Raw genomic sequence first — 19,976 nt, 5'->3', positions numbered from 1 at the left:
TATTTGTAGAGTGCTTTTGTTCCCAGTTGTCTACACCTGGACTTTCTGTTAATGCACCCTCCCCTTGTATTTTAGACAGAGCTCGGATAGAGAGTCCAGCCTTTTCTACTCTCAGGGGCTGTCTAACTGATGGTCAGGAAGAACTCATCCTCCTGCAGGAGAAAGTCAAGAATGGGAAAATGTCTATGGATGAAGCTCTGGAGAAATTTAAACACTGGCAGATGGGAAAAAGTGGCCTGGAAATGATTCAGCAGGTAATATTGGCCCAGTGTTTTCTGGGACATTCCCTCACTTGTGGAGCCCCTAGTTTGTTAATGTTTAATTTTCATGAGGAATACAGGTAACTGTTCTTTTATTTTTAACTAGCCACTAAGGAAGATACTTCAAGGAATGAAATAATGTTTGATGAAGTCAATCCTCTAACCCAGTATACCAAAGCTAATACCTAATCAGCTTATAATACCTGTCTTTAGTATAGTGAGTGTTTTTTGAATCTCGTTGCTGAAATTAAGGTAAAGCATCTTTACGCTGAAGAGTGTATTATGTATTATGTATGCCAGGCTTAAAAGGAAAGGAGTGAGACAATGATTAAAATCACACTAAGCAACAGTCCTAAATAAAATGCAATAAGTTTTTATCTTCTTTCTCCTTAAACTTTTATTTTTATATATGTACACATACACACATTTACATATATATGTTCAAATATTAAGTTAAAATAAGCTTATCTTCTGTAAATATAATTTACCTCCTGAGATGGGATTGGAGGACATGGTTCTGAGATGAGAATGAAAACAAAATATACCACACACACACCCCTTGACATTCCTTAGTGAGAGATAACACGGTCATATTCCCATATTCCATCTCTTTTCACTCCAAAAATATTTTAACAATTTTTTTTCTTCTTATCACGGAAATCCCATTACTTCAGAACCCAGTTCTAGATAGCTGTTTGATTAAACACATTTAATAAGCAAACTTGGGCCAAAGTATAAATAATTGATAATAGCTTAATATTGTAACTTTCCCAAGAGATAATTTTTATTTAAAAGACGATGTTTACGAAAACATTTTTAAACAATAAAAAAGAATCAAAATAGAGAAATTTCAAACAATATAGTATATAGGCCAGGGGACTTTCCCAGTACATCTGAGATCATGACTTGTTAGAAACCACCTGTCTCTAAGGGCAGTTATGGTTGTGGGTTGGTGGCCGAACCTCATCCAGATTTTGCGACACTAAGCAAAGGCAGTTATTTTGCCAAATAAATACTAAAGGATACTGATTGTAGAGTTCTGCAACTCTTCATTGTTCATGATCAGAATTACAACATTGCTTCTCAATCATGTCAATGTCATCACCAATACACATGTGTTTAGGTGCAGACCTACAAATCACTTTCCTAGCAATGTTACATTGTATAGATTTTGTTGAAGTAACTCAGTTGTATTTCATCCTCTTGAGACCCTTAAATAATGTTTTCCATTTAGAGTTATCCAACCTAAATATCATTTTGGAAATTATTTCACTAGTTGCTTCATTAAACCCTGGTTGTTTCCATTTTGTTTGTATGCCTAAATTTAATCTTGTTTTAGGAAGAATTTAAATTCATACTCACTACTTAGAGACTGATCTGACTCACCTAATAATAAGGTGATAATGGGATAATGAATATTGTTCATGCTTATTTTAAAAAAATTATTTTTAAAAATATAAAGGCCAACAGATACTAAGATTACTTTCCATAAGCAACAAAGTTTAATGACTTGGTCTGAATTCTGTCAGAAGAATCAGTCAGTCCTTAACATAAGGGACTGGGCCAAAATCCAAACAACAAAAAGATGAATATTCCTCCTGTTTCCTCAACACACACACACATGCAAACAAATATGTATTCCTATGTACTTTTCAACATTTTTCTTACAGCTTGGAAAAGTATTTGTTTGTATCCTATGAATATAAATGAAGTTATCAGAGGTAACTGAAGTCATATTATTATTGATGAAGGAATTAATCTAGGAAACTAAGAAAAAAATGGCACAAACATGGAGTTAATAGGGGAAGCTGGTTTCCAGAATAACTAAGAATCATGTAGAATCCCTGGCGTTGAAGATGAAATGGTGGAGAATGAAAAACCTTGCCCTTCACTCTCCTCACTCCTACTCACAGTCACGGAGTGCCTGAAGAAGAGTTTGGCACCACTGGTAGGAGAGATCTGTAAGGCAATGGAAACAGCTAAATAGGAAAAGTGCCTAGGACATAGGTGTGGGCAAGGACTTCATGTCTAAAACACAAAAAGCAATGGCAACAAAAGCCAAAATTGACAAATGGGATCTAATTAAACTAAAGAGCTTCTGCACAGCAAAAGAAACTACCATCAGAGTGAACAGGCAACCTACAGAATGGGAGAAAATTTTTGCAACCTACTCATCTGACAAAGGGCTAATATCCAGAATCTACAATGAACTCAAACAAATTTACAAGAAAAAAACAAACAACCCCATCAAAAAGTGGGTGAAGGACATGAACAGACACTTCTCAAAAGAAGACATTTATGCAGCCAAAAAACACATGAAAAAATGCTCATCATCACTGGCCATTAGAGAAATGCAAATCAAAACCACAGTGAGATACCATCTCACACCAGTTAGAATGGCCATCATTAAAAAGTCAGGAAACAACAGGTGCTGGAGAGGATGTGGAGAAATAGGAACACTTTTACACTGTTGGTGGGACTGTAAACTAGTTCAACCATTGTGGAAGTCAGTGTGGCGATTCCTCAGGAATCTAGAACTAGAAATACCATTTGACCCAGCCATCCCATTACTGAGTATATACCCAAAGGACTATAAATCATGCTGCTATAAAGACACATGCACACGTATGTTTATTGCGGCACTATTCACAATAGCAAAGACTTGGAACCAACCCAAATGTCCAACAACAATAGACTGGATTAAGAAAATGTGGCACATATACACCATGGAATACTATGCAGCCATAAAAAAGGATGAGTTCATGTCCTTTGTAGGGACATGGATGAAACTGGAAAACATCATTCTCAGCAAACTATCACAAGGACAAAAAACCAAACACCGCATGTTCTCACTCATAGGTGGGAATTGAACAGTGAGAACTCATGGACACAGGAAGGAGAACATCACACTGCAGGGACTGTTGTGGGGTGGGGGGAGGGCGGAGGGACAGCATTAGGAGATATACCTAATGCTAAATGACGAGTTAATGGGTGCAGCAAACCAACATGGCACATGGATACATATGTAACAAACCTGCACATTGTGCACATGTATCCTAAAACCTAAAGTATAATAATAAAATTTTAAAAATAAATAAATAAATAAATAAATAGGAAAAGTGGTTTCTAGGTTTCCAGGAAAATCCTGAGGAAAGAGTGCTATTCTTAAGTTCTGTTCTAAAACAAGATTATTAAATGTTAGCTTGTTTTACATTTTGCTTAAAAAGATAATGTTCAATATTTGGAAATCAAAGAAAGATCACAGATGTGCTAAGAGGAATCCTGTTATGTTCATCTGCTTTTAAGTCTCTGATTTTTAGAATTAGAACACTGGGAAGGAATGTGCCATACAGAGGCTGAGATGGGCTCAGGCAGCAGCAAACCATCACTGTGTAGCCCTTCTGCTCTTGAACACCAAATAGCCAATATAGACCCCACAAGTATCGGGTTCGGAAAACAACTTCCCAAAGAATTGCATTCTAGGATCCAATCTTGACTCTACCACTTATAAGTATGATTTGGGAAAGTTACTGTACCTCTCTGCACCTCAGTTTCCATATCTACAAAATGGAGTGATGACATTTTACATCCACTTCATTAAGCTGTGAGAATTAAGTAAGATAACATGTGGAAAGTATCAAGGATGGCAATTGAGACATCATAAGTAGCAAATTAATATCAAGTAGCAGCATTGGTATTGCTAATAGTAGTTGATGTCTTCGTCTTGATCCATAAAAATTTGAAAATCATAACTATGTCCTGGTTGTTTCCACATTAAGGAGAAATTACGACAACTACGAGATTGCATTATTGGGAAAAGGCCAGAAGAAGAAAATGTCTATAGTAAGTAAGATTCGCCTGCTATTCAAAAATAATAGAGTGATTAAGTTGAAAATTCAGGGACTGTGGAGATGAATGGGCCTGAGTTCAAATCTAAACCTCAACAATTCCCAGCCATCTAACCTGGAGAGGGTTTTAATATCTGGTAGTCAAATTCCTTGTCTGCAAAATACGCATCTATAATTATATATGCATCTGAGGGTGCTTGTGTAAGTTAACATATAAAATACTTATCATATTCTCCGGTTTATAATAAAAGTTCATAATGAACCAGAGAATATGGTAAGTATTTTATATGTTATAAATATAATAAATGCTTGTTACTCTTTCTTTTGATGTTTATGTGAGTTGCAAATAGGACAACTCTGCTCAATTTTTTAATGATCCATTATATAAGAAATCAAGGCCAGGTGTGATGGCCCACACCTGTAATCCCAGCACTTTGGGAGGCCGAGGCGGGTGGATCACTTGAGGACAGGAGTTCAAGACCGGCCTGCCAAATGGTGAAACCCCATCTCTACTAAAAACGTAAAAATTAGCCGGCCATGGTGGTGCATGCCTGTAATCCCAGCTACTCGGGATGCTAAGGCAGGAGAACCCCCCGGGAGGTGCAGAGATTGCAGTGAGCCAAGATCACAGCATTACACGCCAGCCTGGGTGACAGAGCAAGACTCCATCTCAAAATGAAAAAAAAAGAAAAAAAATCAAATGATTAAAGAGACATGCTTTTTAATAAGGTAAAATATTAATACAGTGAATTCTCACAATTGTCAACATGTGTATCATTTTAAAATTTCTAATAATTGAAAGTTGCTCTGGCAGTGGAGGTTAGGGGAGGGGATACTAAGCTAATCAAACATTATTAAGATGGTAAAACTTTTGCTAAAATAAACAACACATTCCAAAATTAAAAATAAATTATATTATCACTATCTGACCACTGTTTCCCCAAGACTGTCCCCCTGCACAGATAATTAAAAACTAGCAGCCACTAAAAGAGTGTGAAAGCTTCCATCTCTTCCATTTTCATTAATATTGCATAGCTCTTAGCTAGTCCTTCGTGTTGAAATTCAATTTCTCTTCATATTATACAGTTATCTATTTTTCTAGACAGAATTCTTACAGTTATCTATTTTTCTAGAGAGAATTCTTTAAGCACTTTAAAATGTTTTCTAAAACACAAATATACTTTCTAAAATAATTAAGGTCATAAAGACATGGCCATCTTATAGGTGACAGACACCTCCATTCTAATATGAATAAGATTAAAATTTTAATGATTTATAAAATTACAAGTTATATAAATAATTTTACCAAGGAGCATTAAAAAGCTAACATTTATTATCTCTTATACATTATTGCTTCTTACAATAACTCTATGAGGTGGGCAATATTTCCAATTTATAAATAAGGAAACTGAGGTCCTGAGAAAGTGAAAAGTTAAAGGACACAAATGAAGTGAGAAGCCATTTCTGTTTAATTCAAAATCAATGCTCTTAATTATCAGTGCCTTAATTATGAATCAATTAGTTCTTCTTTCAGTCACACTGAAATTAATAATACTACACAAATCTTTCTATTGCACAGGACACTATTACTAGGCAAATACATGAAGCAAGTGATATTAGGAGGCAGACAGTAGGTAGCCAAAGACTATGAATAATTCTAGAGACAAGCAGTACTCATGAGGTGGGTCTCATTATGGCCCAGGCCTCTGCCAGAGGAATATCTCCTGACTACACTCTGAGCAAAGCAAAGAAGTTCTGTTGAACTGAGAAGGCAGAGATCTTAGTTCAGGGCAGCTGAAGCTGCTAGAATATGTGTGGTGGGTCACTGAGAGCAGGTGGCTGTGTAGAGAGGTTGCCTAAGAGGTCCATGGGAAGGATTCCACAAGTCTGTGGCTGAGAGATGAGTTGTAAATGTGCAAAGCAAGACAGTCAAGGCATGCAAGACAGCAACTTCTAGGGCATTGAAAGCAAAAGAGAGACACTAGAGGTTGAGCAGAGTTGAGGAAAAGCCAGCCTGGGAGTGTTTAATTTCTGGCCCTGTCAAATTAGGGAGATCTTAACACCTCCATAAAATACCTGACATTCTGCTGTGACACCCAAAAGATGTAAGAACCATGATTTAGAGTAAGATCTACTCTAGACATGCCCTAACAAAATCTCAAACCAAGCCCCAACAAGATCTATCTGGGAGACAGAGTTTGTAGGATGACTGAATCTACAAACTCAAGGCCTTAAAAAGAAAACACCTTGGGCTTTCTATCACAAAAAGCCCATGGTGAAAAAGAATAAAATTAAGTCTATACAAGTTCTGGACAGTAATTGAGCTGCCTACTAAAACGAGAACATACTGTCATCAGAAGAATATTCTAGAATCCAGAATATACAACACATTTCTATAATGTCCAGTGTTCAATTAAAAAAAGAAGACACACAAAGAAACAGGAAACTATAATCTTTATGAAGAAAAAGAAACTATAGACGGAACCTGAGATGTTGGATGTTGTTGATCTTAACAAATAGACTTTAAAACACCTCTTATAAACACTGAATTAGTGAAAAATGTGGTTTTAAGGAGAGAATAAATAGGGAATCTAAGCAAAAAAAAAAAAAATGAAACTATATAAAAGAACCAAGTAGAAAGTATAGAAAGTAAAAGTACAATAACATAAATAAAAATTAATCAGATGAACTTATTATCAAATTGGAGATGACAAATTAAGAGTTAGTAAACAAAATTAAGACAGACCAATAGAAATTATGCAATTTGATTTTCAGAGAGATAAAAGGACTTCGAAAATGAACAGAGTCCCAGCGACATTTAGGACAATATAATGCATTCTAAAATGCATGTAATTAGAACCCAAAAGGAGAAAAGAGTGAAAAGAGGCAAAACATTTTTTAAAAAATGATGACCAAAAACTTGCCAAATTCAATGCAAACCACTTGCATATTGTTGAAAAAACTTTTAAAAACCAAAATTAGCATAATTGTTAAAAGAAGGACTTCTAGGCAATTTATTTTCAAGCTACTTTAAGCCAAGGTAAAAAGAAATTCTTGAAAGCAGCCAGAGAAAACACACGTTACATATAAAGGAAAAAAAAATTCAATAATTTATTATCAGAAAAAATGGAGGATTAAAGACAATACAATAACATCTATTTTTTTTTTTCCTCAAGACAGAGTCTCGCTCTGTTGCCCAGGCTGGAGTGCAGTGGCATGATCTTAGCTCACTGCGAGCTCCACCTCCTGGGATCACACCATTCTCCTGCCTCAGCCTCCTGAGTAGCTGGGACTACAGGCACCCGCCACCACACCCGGCTAATTTTTTCTATTTTTTAGTAGAGACAGGGTTTCACCGTGTTAGCCAGGATGGTCTCGATATCCTGACCTCATGATCCGTCCACCTCGGCCTCCCAAAGTGCTGGGATTACAGGTGTGAGCCACCGTGCCCAGCCAATAACATCTTTAAAGTCCTAAAAAATTTAGAATTCTAAATCCAGAGGAAATATACCTCAAAAACATGATAAAATGAAGACATTTAAGATAAATGAAATGAGATAATTCATAGCAAAATTACAGTAGAATAAATGCTTAAAAATATCATACAAGGTGAAGGGATATTAACAAACAAACTCAGATTCTCACTGAGGGAATCTGTGGGAAAAAGAATACTGAAAATTATACAAAGCAGGTAGATATAAAATATTATGTTTTCCTTTTTCTCATAAATTACTTCAAAGACAATTGTTTAAAGCAAAAATAATGAAACTTAAGTTAGAAGTTATATAATATGAAGAAGGAAATATGAAAGCAATCATGCAAAGGACAGTGGAGGCAGATAAATAGAATTATATGTTTCCAAAATTGCTACGTGGTAAAGTGTAAAGATTCAGTTATAAAGTAGGAAGAGGAGAGGGTAAAGTAAGAAGTATGATGTGTCAACTGTAAGGCATGAAGTACCAAGGGGTATACTACTGCCTCAAAATCTAAGTGAAAGATTCATGTTTTATTTTAAAAATAGAAAGAAATCAGTAAAAAAAATAGATAAAAAGAACTATACTTAGGAAACCTATAGAGGAAATAAAATAGATTATTAAAAAACTATTTGATTCACCAAAAATAAAGCAGGAAAGTAGAAAAAGAGGAACATAAAGAAATGGAAAAGTGAAGAACCAAGAACAAGATGGTAGTATTTAACTAAGCCATATCATAATTATATTAAAGGTGACTGAATTAAATGCTTCTTTTAAAAATCAGACATTTTCAGCCTGGAAACAAAAGCAATATCCAAACTTATGCTGTCTAAAAGACATACATATAAAACACAGATAGTTTGAAAGTAAAGTATGGTAAAAGGTTCCTATGACAATAGTAAACATAAGCATAAGAAAGCTGGCATGGCTATATCAATATAAGACAAGATAAATTTCAAAATAGAGAGTATTACAAAAGATAAACAAGGATATTACACACAGATAAAATGGCAGTTCACTAAAAAGATAGAGCAATTCTAAATATCTGCATTACATAAAATAATTTTATATTATATATATGAATTTTACTAAAACTCCTGAAGCAAAATATGACAGTACTCAGAGATGTTTTCACTTCTTTCTTACTAATTAATAGAACAAATAGACAAAAATCAATAGAGATACAGAAGACCTAAACAACACCATCAGCTAACTTGACCCAATTGACATTTACACAAAAAAAATTTTTTAAGTCAGAATACATATTTATTAAAGCTATACATGGAGGTTCACTAAGATGAAACATAGGCTAGATGATCAAAAAAGTTTCAGTAAATTTCTAAGGACTGAAATCTTCAGAGTATATTCTCTAAAAAATTTCAGTCTTTTAGAATCTTATATTCTCTTACCACAGCAGAAGTAATTTAGAAATCAGTTAAGAATTATATATCTAGAACATCTCCCAATATATTTAGGAATTAAACACAACATTCAAAATAACATGAGGTTGAAATAAGAAATCATAAGAAAGTATTTCAACCTGAATAATAATGAAAAAAAATCAAAATTTGTGAAATGCAGGTAAAACAAGTATGTAGTTAACAGTTAACTAAAGGGAAATGTATTACTATAAATATCATACTAGAAAATAACAAAAAGCTTTAAGTCAATGATTTAAGTTTCCACTTTAGAAAAATAGAAAATGAAAGGCAAACTTTCAAAAAGAGGTAAGAGGAGAGAAATAATTAAGATCAGAAATCAGCAAAAAAGGAAAGAGATAAACAAGAAAATAAAATCAAAAGTAAGTTGTTTGAAAACATAAATAAATTTGATAAGCCCATGGGAAGAATGATCAAGGAAAAAAAAAAGACAACACGATACCTAAATTAGGAATTAAATTGGGTTACTACAACAGATCCTACAGACATTAAAAAGATACTAAGGGCCAGGCACGGTGGCTCTGGCCGGGTGCGGTGGCTCACGCCTGTGATCCCAGCACTTTGGGAGGCTGAGGCAGGTGGATCATCTGAGGTCAAGAGTTCAAGACCAGCCTGGCCAACATGGTGAAACCCTGTCTCTACTAAAAATACAAAAAATTAGCGAGGCGTGGTGGCATGCACCTGTAATCCCAGCTATTCCGGAGGCTGAGGCTGGAGAATCGCTTGAACCTAGGAAGTGGAGGTTGCAGTGAGCCAAGATTTCTCCACTGCACTCCAGCCTGGGCAACACAGCAAGACTCCATCTCAAAAAAAAAAAAAGAAACTAAGAAAATATATAGTTAACTTTCTGCCAATACATTTAACAACTTAGACCAAAAAGGACAAATTACTTGAAAAACAAAACTTGCCAAAATTGACTCAAAAAATAAAATTCCACACTCCTCTGAGTATACCTCTTTGTACAATTCTCACTTTTAGAACTTTGTTAATATTTTATTTATTCAGTAAATGAGGACAAGGCAGAGATAGGAGGCAAAATGGAATATAAGCAAAAAAAAATGTACTATGGATAATGAGAGCCAGGTTTTTTATTGTCTGAGAAATCAGTTATAATTAAGGAAAGAAGAAGGGCTAGAATGAATGCTATGCTATTGCACTGGAATTGGAAGTAAAAGTATAACAAATAATTACAGAGTGATAAAAATAGAAATATAGTTGTGTGTATAAGTATGTATATTTCTTTAACTCTTTCAGCAGAGAGGACCTAGAGGCAGTGACAGCCCAGCATCAAGGAGCACATCTAGTACCCATGTCTTAGTTTATGAAAGCAAGTGGCCCAGAAGCATGTGAAAAGATAATATCATTAAGCATTAGCAGAAGGCAAATTCAACTTCAATGATATACCAATACACAAAAACTATAATGAATTACCATTTCAGAAAACTGTTGGTTAGGATGTGGAACTGGATATACATTGTATGCATTGCTTATGGGAATATAAAGTGGAGTGATAACTGTGGAGAAGTCAAATATGCACTTGCCATATGACCTAGTCATTCCACTCCAGGTTTTTTTCCAAGACAAATAAATGCTTGTGTTCACACAAAGACTTGTTCACAAAAGTTCGTGGCAGTTTCATTCATAATATGCAAACTGGAAACAATTAAACTGGGTTATTACAACATATGCAAATGTCCAATGGAAGAATACATGCTTATACTGTGATATATTTATGCTATGGACTACTATTTAGCAATAAAAAGGAATACTTACTATTTAGCAATAAAAAGGAATACTTACTATTATAACAACAATATAAATGAATCTCACAAACATTACACATACTGAATGAAAGATAACATAAAAAGGATGGATCAGACACAAGGCAATCAAACACAAAGGAATACTACATGCTGTAGTATTCCATCTATCTGGAATTCTAGATAAAACTAATCTAGACAAAATTGTAGAAGTAGAAATTGTTAGGGGTGGCGAATATCCAGGTTACCAGCAGCAAATCCATACAGGCCTGCAGCAACCTCAATTCTTGTCTCCTCAGCAGAAAGAATTTGACAGAGGGGCATAAGGCAGGAAAAGAGACTGAGGCAAGTTTCAGAGCAGGAGTGGAAATTTATTAAAAAGCTTTAGACAGGAAGGAAAGAAAAGTACATTTGAAAGAGACCCAAGCAGGCACTGTGGAAGTCAAACCCCCTGTTTAACCTTGATCCTAAGACTTTATATGCTGGCCAGCTTCCAGCATCTTGCACCCCTTTCTCTTCATTCTTCCCTAAGGGTGAACTGCCCACATGCACGGTGTCCTCCTTACACTTGGGAAGTGAGCATGAGCAGTGTGTTCAGAAAGTTGTATGCATGCCCACCTGAGGCTTTCTTTTCTTTTCCAGTGGAATGCCCCTGGAAGGTCATACTCCACCATTTTATCTCTTAATGTGCATGCTGGAGCTCACTCACCTAATTACTGAGAATTTATTGGAAGTTGATTACCAATTTCGAGTGTTTTTATCTGATTGGGAAATTGCCTCTGCCTGGCACCTGTGATCAATTATCACTTTAGTGAGACAACTCTGGACCATCAGCAAATTCCCTCTCCCTGGCACAGGCTGCCAATTATCATTTTTAGAAAGGCAGTGTGATAACTGCTGAACCATCACCTAATGGTCGCCTGACATTCCGGGTGGGTGGTGTGGAGCCCTCTCCTGCCTTGCTCATGCCTGGCTAGCTACGTACTGCAACAAAATCAGATCAGGGGGTGCTATGAGTAATGTTTGAGTGAAGATTGACATAAGGGGGAGTTAGGGAATATTCTATGGAGATAAAATGGTCTCTATCCTCATGAAGTTGGTACATATGTTACATGGCCATATGTATTTCTCAAAAATCATCAACCTCTTTCCTTATAAATAATTGAATTATATGTAATTATTCCTGAATAAAGTTGATTTTTAAAAAGAATGAAGTAGCTCAAGCTAGGGGAATATCAAGGCAGGGCAGCAAGCTTGTGCTAATGTCAAACATATCTAAAATAATACCTTGAGACAAAGGTAGGGAGAGAAAAGGACAAAAGTAATAAAAGGCATGGTTTCACTCGCAGTGGCTGGAGGTAGAGAAATTTGGGGTTGATATTTTTAGATCAGATTGTGAGATTTCATAGCAACCTCAAAGACAAGAAGTAGTCCAACAATAAAAAAAAGAAGAGAGAGAGAATTTAGATAAATATTGAACAAAACTCAGTAGAACATGCTTTTTTTTTGTCTTCTAGATAAACTCACCATTGTGCACCATCCAAGTGGTAAGTGCTTGGTATTTATTGAAGGATCTAAAACAAAGTACAGAGTAAATCAATTTCAATATTAATGCAAACCTAATGTGATTAAGCAAGTAAGTGTAAAAATTCACACAGATTTTATATTTATATGTGAAACAACTTGACATCCAAAATAAACGTGAAGCAACTATAAAATAGAAACACTGAAGGCATCATAACATGATAAAAGGACCGTGAGTTTGGAATTCTTGATTGAGCCTGCTGTTCTCAACTTACTAATTGTGACCTGTGGCAAGTCACTTACTCTCTGTGGGCCTCGGTTTTCTCATATGCAAAATGAGATAAGAATTGTGCCATGGGGAATTGCTATAAAGACTGATAATGATATATGTAAATGGAAGCTCGTGCTTGATACTTGGGAGTTACAGATAAAGCAAATGAAATTTGAGAAACACTTGAGAGGGTAACTCATTTCCATGTGATAGGGGGATTGTGTGCTGATGGGAGAGTAAGGAGGAGCTAGAGGTCAGCCAGGGAGCTGTTGAATATTCTAGAAGCAACTCTCCATAGCCTGGACCAAACCACTGACTGTGAGAATGAAGAAGCCATAGAACTGGGCCCTGTGGCTGGGATGAGAAATGGAATGCCAGTGTTAAAGGCAGGAGGAGCAGTAGTCTAGGAGAGCAGGGAGTAGAAGGCGCAGGTTTTTGTGGAAAAGTGTGTTTTGTATTTGGCCAATCCTGGTGAACGTGGAAAAGAAAAGGAAGAAGGAGTAATCAAGTGGAGGTTGTTACTCAGCGGTGTTGGAAACATTGTTTCTAAACTCCAGTGACTCCTGTAGGTCCTCAGTATCCTACCCAAGTCAATCCACATGGGCAGGAGAAATTAACAGAACATGCCAAGGGTGCCTTTTCGGTATCCCCCTTTTATCTTTCTAATAAGTTTTCTTTTCACCCATATCCTACCTTTGTAGAAATCATTTTTAAGAAGTACTGAATAAATGAATCATCAAATTTGTGAATGAATAAAGAGGTAATAACTGAGTTTGTATTTCTAGGTAAGGAAACTGCCCACAATGAAAATATGTTTTATAATGTACACTTCAGCAATAAGGTAGGTTGTATTTATTTTGATTTCTATAAAATGCAAAGAAATAACTTCGTTAAAAAAGAACATGAGAGCCTTCTATCCTGTCTATGCTTTTAGACATTCTAACAAATTTGAACAAAATAGGTTAGGTGTGCCTTTGTGTGCAAAATCTGTGAGCATTTATTTAAGGAAATTATTTGGAAAAAAAACAAAGAGGGAACTCAAAGGAAAAAGCCACTGAGGCCAAAGTGTGGCTAAATTCAACATGTACAGACCAAAAAAATCTTAGAGGAATTATCAATACATGTCTTTTAACAATAGAAATATGATAAGTCTACTGTGTTTGAATCGCAATGTATACAGTCCTTAAACTCTGGGATGTTAGTAGGGAAAGTATAGCCCCAAAATATTATTGATTTAAATATGCAATACTTCACATCATAGAGTTAACTGAAAATAAATTGCTAACGAGAAGCTAATGATAACACTAAGCAAAGACAGCAGCAATGGAAAACCAAGACCAATCCAAGACAACACTGATAATGTCCTGACTACAATTTTTCTTCATAAAAATAATGTAATTCCAACTATCTGCATATATAATGTAACACACTTGCACTGCTACCAAGAGTCATGTAGCAGCTGGATTTCTTGCTAAAATCCTGAATTAGAGTCTTTGCTAAGTTCTTATAATGAACGAATTTTAATTTTCCAAAGTTTAATAACCCTTTAATTTAAGCTCCTTGTATATTTCAAATAAGTCATAAGCAATCATAAAAATCATTCACCCTTAAAAACTAATTGAAGCAGTTGCATTTTTTATGCTTCTGTAGCCCACCACCAAGCTGTGTGTATGTGTATATATGTACATATATATACACTATATAATATACATATATTATAGACTCATTAGACTCATTCAAATGTAGCAAAATTGTGGGGTGCACTATGGCCTTAGGGCTTATGAAAATATCAACCAAAGATTCTTCTATAAGAGCTGAAGAATTGCACAATCATGGCATATATTTTGGAGAGGAGATTTTGAATAAGAGCAAAAGAATACAAATTCCCAATGCTTAAACTGTTCTCCTTCAAAATGGAAAGAAAATTTGAATTCAATGACTCGGGTGCAGGTGAACTTTACAATAATTCTATTTCCTTTTAAAATGGAAGATTGTTTTGCCAGTTGCCTCTGCAAAGCTGTTTTTCCATGGCTGTGAAAGGCAACTATAACTTTGTCATATTTCTTTGTTCGACCTTAAAATAGAGACAAATCGAGAAATGCTAGCTCTGTATTTTTATTTTTTTTCAGCTTCCTGCTCGACCCCAAGTTGAAAAGGAATTTGGTTTCTGTTGCAAGAAAGATCATTAAAGAAGGTAAAATATTAGCTATGTATATTTTTTAGAAAACCTAAAGCAGCCTTGTTAGGGACTTGAAGGTATCATTCGTCTAAAAAACAGAATTCTTTAAATATTTCATTGTCTTCTCCTGAAAGGATTAACATGTATTTTTCAAGCTAAAGGTGATTTTTCTGTAGAAAGATTTATGTACAGGGGTGATTTAATGCCAATTAATCAATTTAAATTGATGAGCTATTATTCACTAATACATTTCCTATTTTCTCATTTCCAGGTTATTATAATGAAACTCACGAATCTACAGACATTTTGCTTTCAGGGTGAAGCAAGCTTGCATTTGGATTGCCTGCTCTCTTTAAAGAAAATTCATACTATGAAAGCAGAAACAACCCTTCAGATTTCAGAATTTGTTATTGGCAAAATTTATTCTCATTATACCTGCTTCATATGGGTATATTACTATTAAAACAAAATACCATAGAGTAATTGCATTATTTGAAAATTCTCGCATTTTACAATGCACTTCACCACTGAAACAAATAATTTCCATTTTGAAAATTAAATGAAAACAGCACAGAGAAGTTAAATGCAGTGTAGCAAAGTTATGGGGTCTGCTTGAGGGCACTAACCTCAACAGATTATTCCTGCTCTCCTTAGAATAACCATGAAAATACAAATTTACTTAGCACATTTTTGCTTTTTAAGTAGCTGGTTCATTTTCTGAATTTCTCACATTCAGAGTTCTGGTCATTATTGTTACATCATGTTTGCAGAAACCTTGTCTGATTTAGTGTCTATTTGCATATAACCCTGAAAACATTATTATTTGAAAACTTTTCTATATCTCAAATTAAGATACATTTTCACAACCTACCTTTGTATTAAGACTTGCAATTTTATCAACCTATTTCTTAGAAACAATTTACTAGCTTAGAGTAGAAAGCAATTTTATCATCATATAATTTTCATATACAAATGCCACAAATAAATTGAATGTTTAAAGCTATGTCTGAGTTTTTAAAGTAAATTTATAAGAATTAGCCAATAAAATTGCTTCTCGGCCTTTTGGCTAAGATCAAGTGGAGTATTGGCCAATAAATTTTTCTGCTTACCGGTTTAAAGGGGGAAGTCTACCAAAAATTGTTTAAAATAAATAAATTTGATTAATATTACTGTATAGGGCTCATATAAACACAATTTTATTTTCTAGCTTCTAAACAGTGACAAGAATATACATTTAAAGCCATGCTACAAAACACTTATCATGGGTTTCTTATAACTGTTAACATTCTCAAAATAAGCTCGTTTTAAAAAATAATACAGTAGCTTGATTAATCCCTAACAGAAAGTGCCTTTGATTATGATATTTGGAAATTCAGTCCATAGTTTCACATCCAACATTTCAAGAACCGGCATGTCCTTTTACATACTAAGCCTCCATTTCTGTGGGCTGTCCCATCCAAAGATAAGAAAAATAAATAAGACATTTCCTTGGAAATTTGGAGCATTTCTAAAAGAGCCATAGCCACTGCCAGAAAGGACAGGCCCAAATGTAAAATCTTCTGAAGACTTTGAATTGAATTTTCAGAGTTCGTATATCTTATCTTTTTCATCATCCCTTCTTCAAATTCAATATATTCCCAAGCCATTACTCCTAACTTAAGCCAAGAGCCATCCCCTTCCTTAGGTTATTAAATTTACCAGCACTCTGAGTTCTAGAGAAGTTTGAACTGGCATTGAATGTTATCAAAAGAGTTTTATTTTGAATATTAACTTGCTTATTTTCTACCTAGTCAATTTTCTAGGATAACAAAGAGGAAGCATTTAAACTGGTAGATTCTTAAGTGAGATAATTATGCTGCTCCGGACATTTGGCAATATCTGGAGACATTTATTATTTTCATGTCTGGAGAAGAGGTGTTCCTGGCATCTAGTATGTATAGACCAGGGATGCTGATGAACATCCTATAATATGCAAAACAAAGAATTATCCAGTCCAAACTGTCAAGAGTTTTGAGACTGGGAAACCTTGATTTACACTATGAAGTAAAATGGGACTCATACTTAAAGCTATGTTGTTAAAATAAAATCAGTTTACTTCATACAGAATTTTCTGAAGGTAGAAACCCCTATGATAGAATAAGTGAATGTCATTATTTTGAAGTGCATATGGCTTAAGTTTAAATGGATCATTAAAAACAGTATTCAAAAAATGGATGAGTCTAATACATTTTCATAAATCAACATTAGAAGTATTCTGCCAATGGAACCTCTAATTTTTAGAAAATGAGACTATTGTCAGTATTTTCTAATGAGAATGACCTTGTAATCTGAGTCATTATATTCTATTTATGCACTAAGTATTTGCTCAGCTGAGTTCCTTCTTGTTTTCTCTAATGCTCAGGGTGTCTGATTTTAATAACTTGGACTTACCTGAATTTTCGCTTCATACTGCTTTTCTAAAGGATAAATATTTAGGACAGAGCTCTGCATCATAAGCCTAATTTAGTGAATCCCAGCTGATTAGCACAGAGCTGATATGAGCCCCTGTTCACAGCCCTCTCTGTAGCTATACCTGCCAGCTACACTTGTTGGCCTGCCTTATTTTGTGGAGTTCACCTTTAAAAGTAGGGCAACCACATAAAAGAACGCAAAGGGTAAGATTCTCAATACCTTAGACCTCAAATTTATAAATGATAGTGCATCATTTCCTCAGTATTCTCATCTTCACAATGCAGATGATAATGTTCGTTACATAATTTTGTGGGTATTTAGTGACATTATGTATTTAAATGAGCAGTTACTATATTTAAGAGCATGAACTTTGAAGTAAGACCAAACTAGTTTGAATCTTGTCTCAGCTATGCACTAGCTGTGTGAACAAAGAGTTTTTCCATATCCTGAGCCCTATTTTATCATTGGTAAAATGGGAGTAATAATACCAACATTAGCATAAATCGTTTGAGAATTAAAGGTAGGGAGGTCATTTAATTAATTTATCATCCAAGGAGGACACTTTGGATCATAAAATGGAATACTGTTAATGATTACAATGAAAAACCAGGCATAAACTGGAACTGCCTCAGGCATAAACAGAGATGTCTGATCACTCTACTGAAATGTGATGTAAGTTCTTAGAACACTTTGGCTCAGTGTAAATGGTCAAGGAAGATAGTTTGCAAAAAATAATCCTCTTTGAAATGTTAGTACTGTGTGACATTTTAGGCTGGCTTTTTTTCTGAGTGGCTTTTATACACAGCCTTACAGCATTTAATTCAAATCTATACCATTACAAAAAAATTAATGATTACAAAATATTGAATGACCACCTGGATCACCAATAAACATCAGAAGCCACAAGTAGAAAACTCCAGGACTGGTAAGGTACTCTAGCAATATCTCCTAAGTTGTGTTCCAAGGAATTCATGGGCATGGTGGGTGGCAGGTATTGCATTAAAATGGGATTCTGTGATCATGTGGGGTATTGAAGTACTAAGTATTTTATTTCATTATAAATAGCATATTATATGTGTATCAAAGTATTGAAAACTAATCCGGAAATAAAGAGACCCATTAAGTTTGAGAAACACTGGCTTACATTTTACATATATGTAAGTTGGCCTTATTTTCCATTGAGTGAGAAAAGAAAGACTGGCTGAGGGGTGACTGGAGTGATGCGTTGAAATGGAGTGGGTTCAGTGGGAACCTGTGTCATGATCAACTAGTGATACCTGCCATGGATAATAGTGTGGAGGGTGGGAGGAATTGTGGCATGCATGACATTTATTTGGCATTCAAGATTTGCACCTGGTTAACATAAAGTGAAAGATTAAGTTCTGAATTTTGCAAATATTAAAGTTAGGTTCTCTCAGAATAAAATTAAGCTGATAGGTATCTTTTATCTTCAAACAAATGAATTAGTAAACATGTTCCTAGATAAAACACTATAATTTCTGCTGTATGATCCTTTTTATTATGTCTTCAAGTCAACGTCAAGCTTGGTTCCACTCAGACTTGGTGTGAGACCGTCAAGAAATGCTCTACATTGAAATGTGGAACACAGTGTTCTTCAGTGTTCATCAAACACTGAAGCAATTTCCCACTCCATGGAATCTGGTGTCATAGTTGCTTTGTTCAGATTGCCTTTTTGCCCTCTATAGCAATAGGTGACCCTCAGAGAGAGGTATTCGCCATCGTCAAATCAACCAACAATTTCTGAAAGATTGTCTCTTTCATTTCTTAAGATGGGGATGGACATGTCATATGAAAGATGATAAAAGGCCTCAGTTTTGCCCCTAATGTTTTCTCCTGTCTTCGTTCAAGCAAAAGAAAGACAAGGGATTCAGGGAAGTGTGAACTGATGTCTTGGCATTCAGCCTGGCACTAAAATGAAAGCATCTGCTAAGGACCCCTGAGCTCTCTTGCAAGACATTGGCATTTGTCATAATGTAAAATGAGGTGTTCAGTAATTCAGACATGGCAAGTCATTCTCCGTACCTCCCAGGTCTTCTGCATCAGCTGACTAGGGGAATCCTGGCAGATGTCCTGCCATTAACAGTGACATGGAAGGGCAAAAGAACCTTACTTATGATCTCCATTTGTGCTCCTCCCTCTAGCTTCTATAAACTGTGTTACTTTCACAGAGATATTTGTACACCTTCACATTTGAATATTAGTCATGAGTGATCTCTTTGTATTTAACATAAAGAACCATGCCAAAAAATGGCAAACAATCCATCTATAACTATAAAACTATCTGCTTCCTCACCTTTTTGAAAAAGGTAACATTTATGCAAGCATTATGCTTTCCTGAAAACAAGCCACTTCTGCAGCCAGAAAAGACAACATTTGTGAAATTTTAGCCTCTAAAATGAGATTGGAAGAAAGAGCAACCTTCTTTGGAATATGGCAGAACATTTATTTGAAAAACAGTTAAAACCATGAAAAAGGATGGAAGTAGCACCATTGGTCCTAGAAAAAAAGAGAGATATAGATAATACTCTATAGGATATATATAGAATAATATATACAGAATATGTTTATTTCTAGGAACAATGGTGCTACTTCTATTATTTACATTTATGGTAAACATATATAAAAGTAAACTTCCAATAAATATATATATATTAATACAAACTATATATCTACATATAATACATTCTTCCACTCAATAGGAAGGTAATGTCCACATGTCTCAGGCAGCTGTGCTCATCAGGCTGCCATGC

The 19,976-nt window shown here is 35.1% G+C and overlaps 1 protein-coding gene across 1 annotated transcript in view; it reads left to right on the top strand.

Moving 5' to 3' along the window:
• Positions 1–18,591, top strand: part of BANK1 (B cell scaffold protein with ankyrin repeats 1) — a 286,830-nt gene extending 268,239 nt beyond the window's left edge. The window contains exons 12-17 of the mRNA XM_032177982.2: positions 76–254; positions 4,040–4,103; positions 12,298–12,327; positions 13,361–13,416; positions 14,705–14,769; positions 15,026–18,591. Of these exons, the coding sequence (XP_032033873.1) occupies positions 76–254; positions 4,040–4,103; positions 12,298–12,327; positions 13,361–13,416; positions 14,705–14,764 (389 nt within the window). The 3' untranslated portion in view covers positions 14,765–14,769; positions 15,026–18,591. The remainder of the gene's footprint in view (positions 1–75; positions 255–4,039; positions 4,104–12,297; positions 12,328–13,360; positions 13,417–14,704; positions 14,770–15,025) is intronic.
• The last annotated feature ends 1,385 nt before the right edge of the window (positions 18,592–19,976 follow it).

The sequence above is a fragment of the Hylobates moloch genome, unplaced genomic scaffold, assembly GCF_009828535.3.
Source record: "Hylobates moloch isolate HMO894 unplaced genomic scaffold, HMol_V3 SCAFFOLD_2, whole genome shotgun sequence".
In the NCBI taxonomy this organism is placed as follows: Eukaryota; Metazoa; Chordata; class Mammalia; order Primates; family Hylobatidae; genus Hylobates; species Hylobates moloch.
The sequence above is the reverse complement of the archived record's forward strand: the minus strand, read 5'-3'. Positions and strand labels throughout refer to the sequence as shown.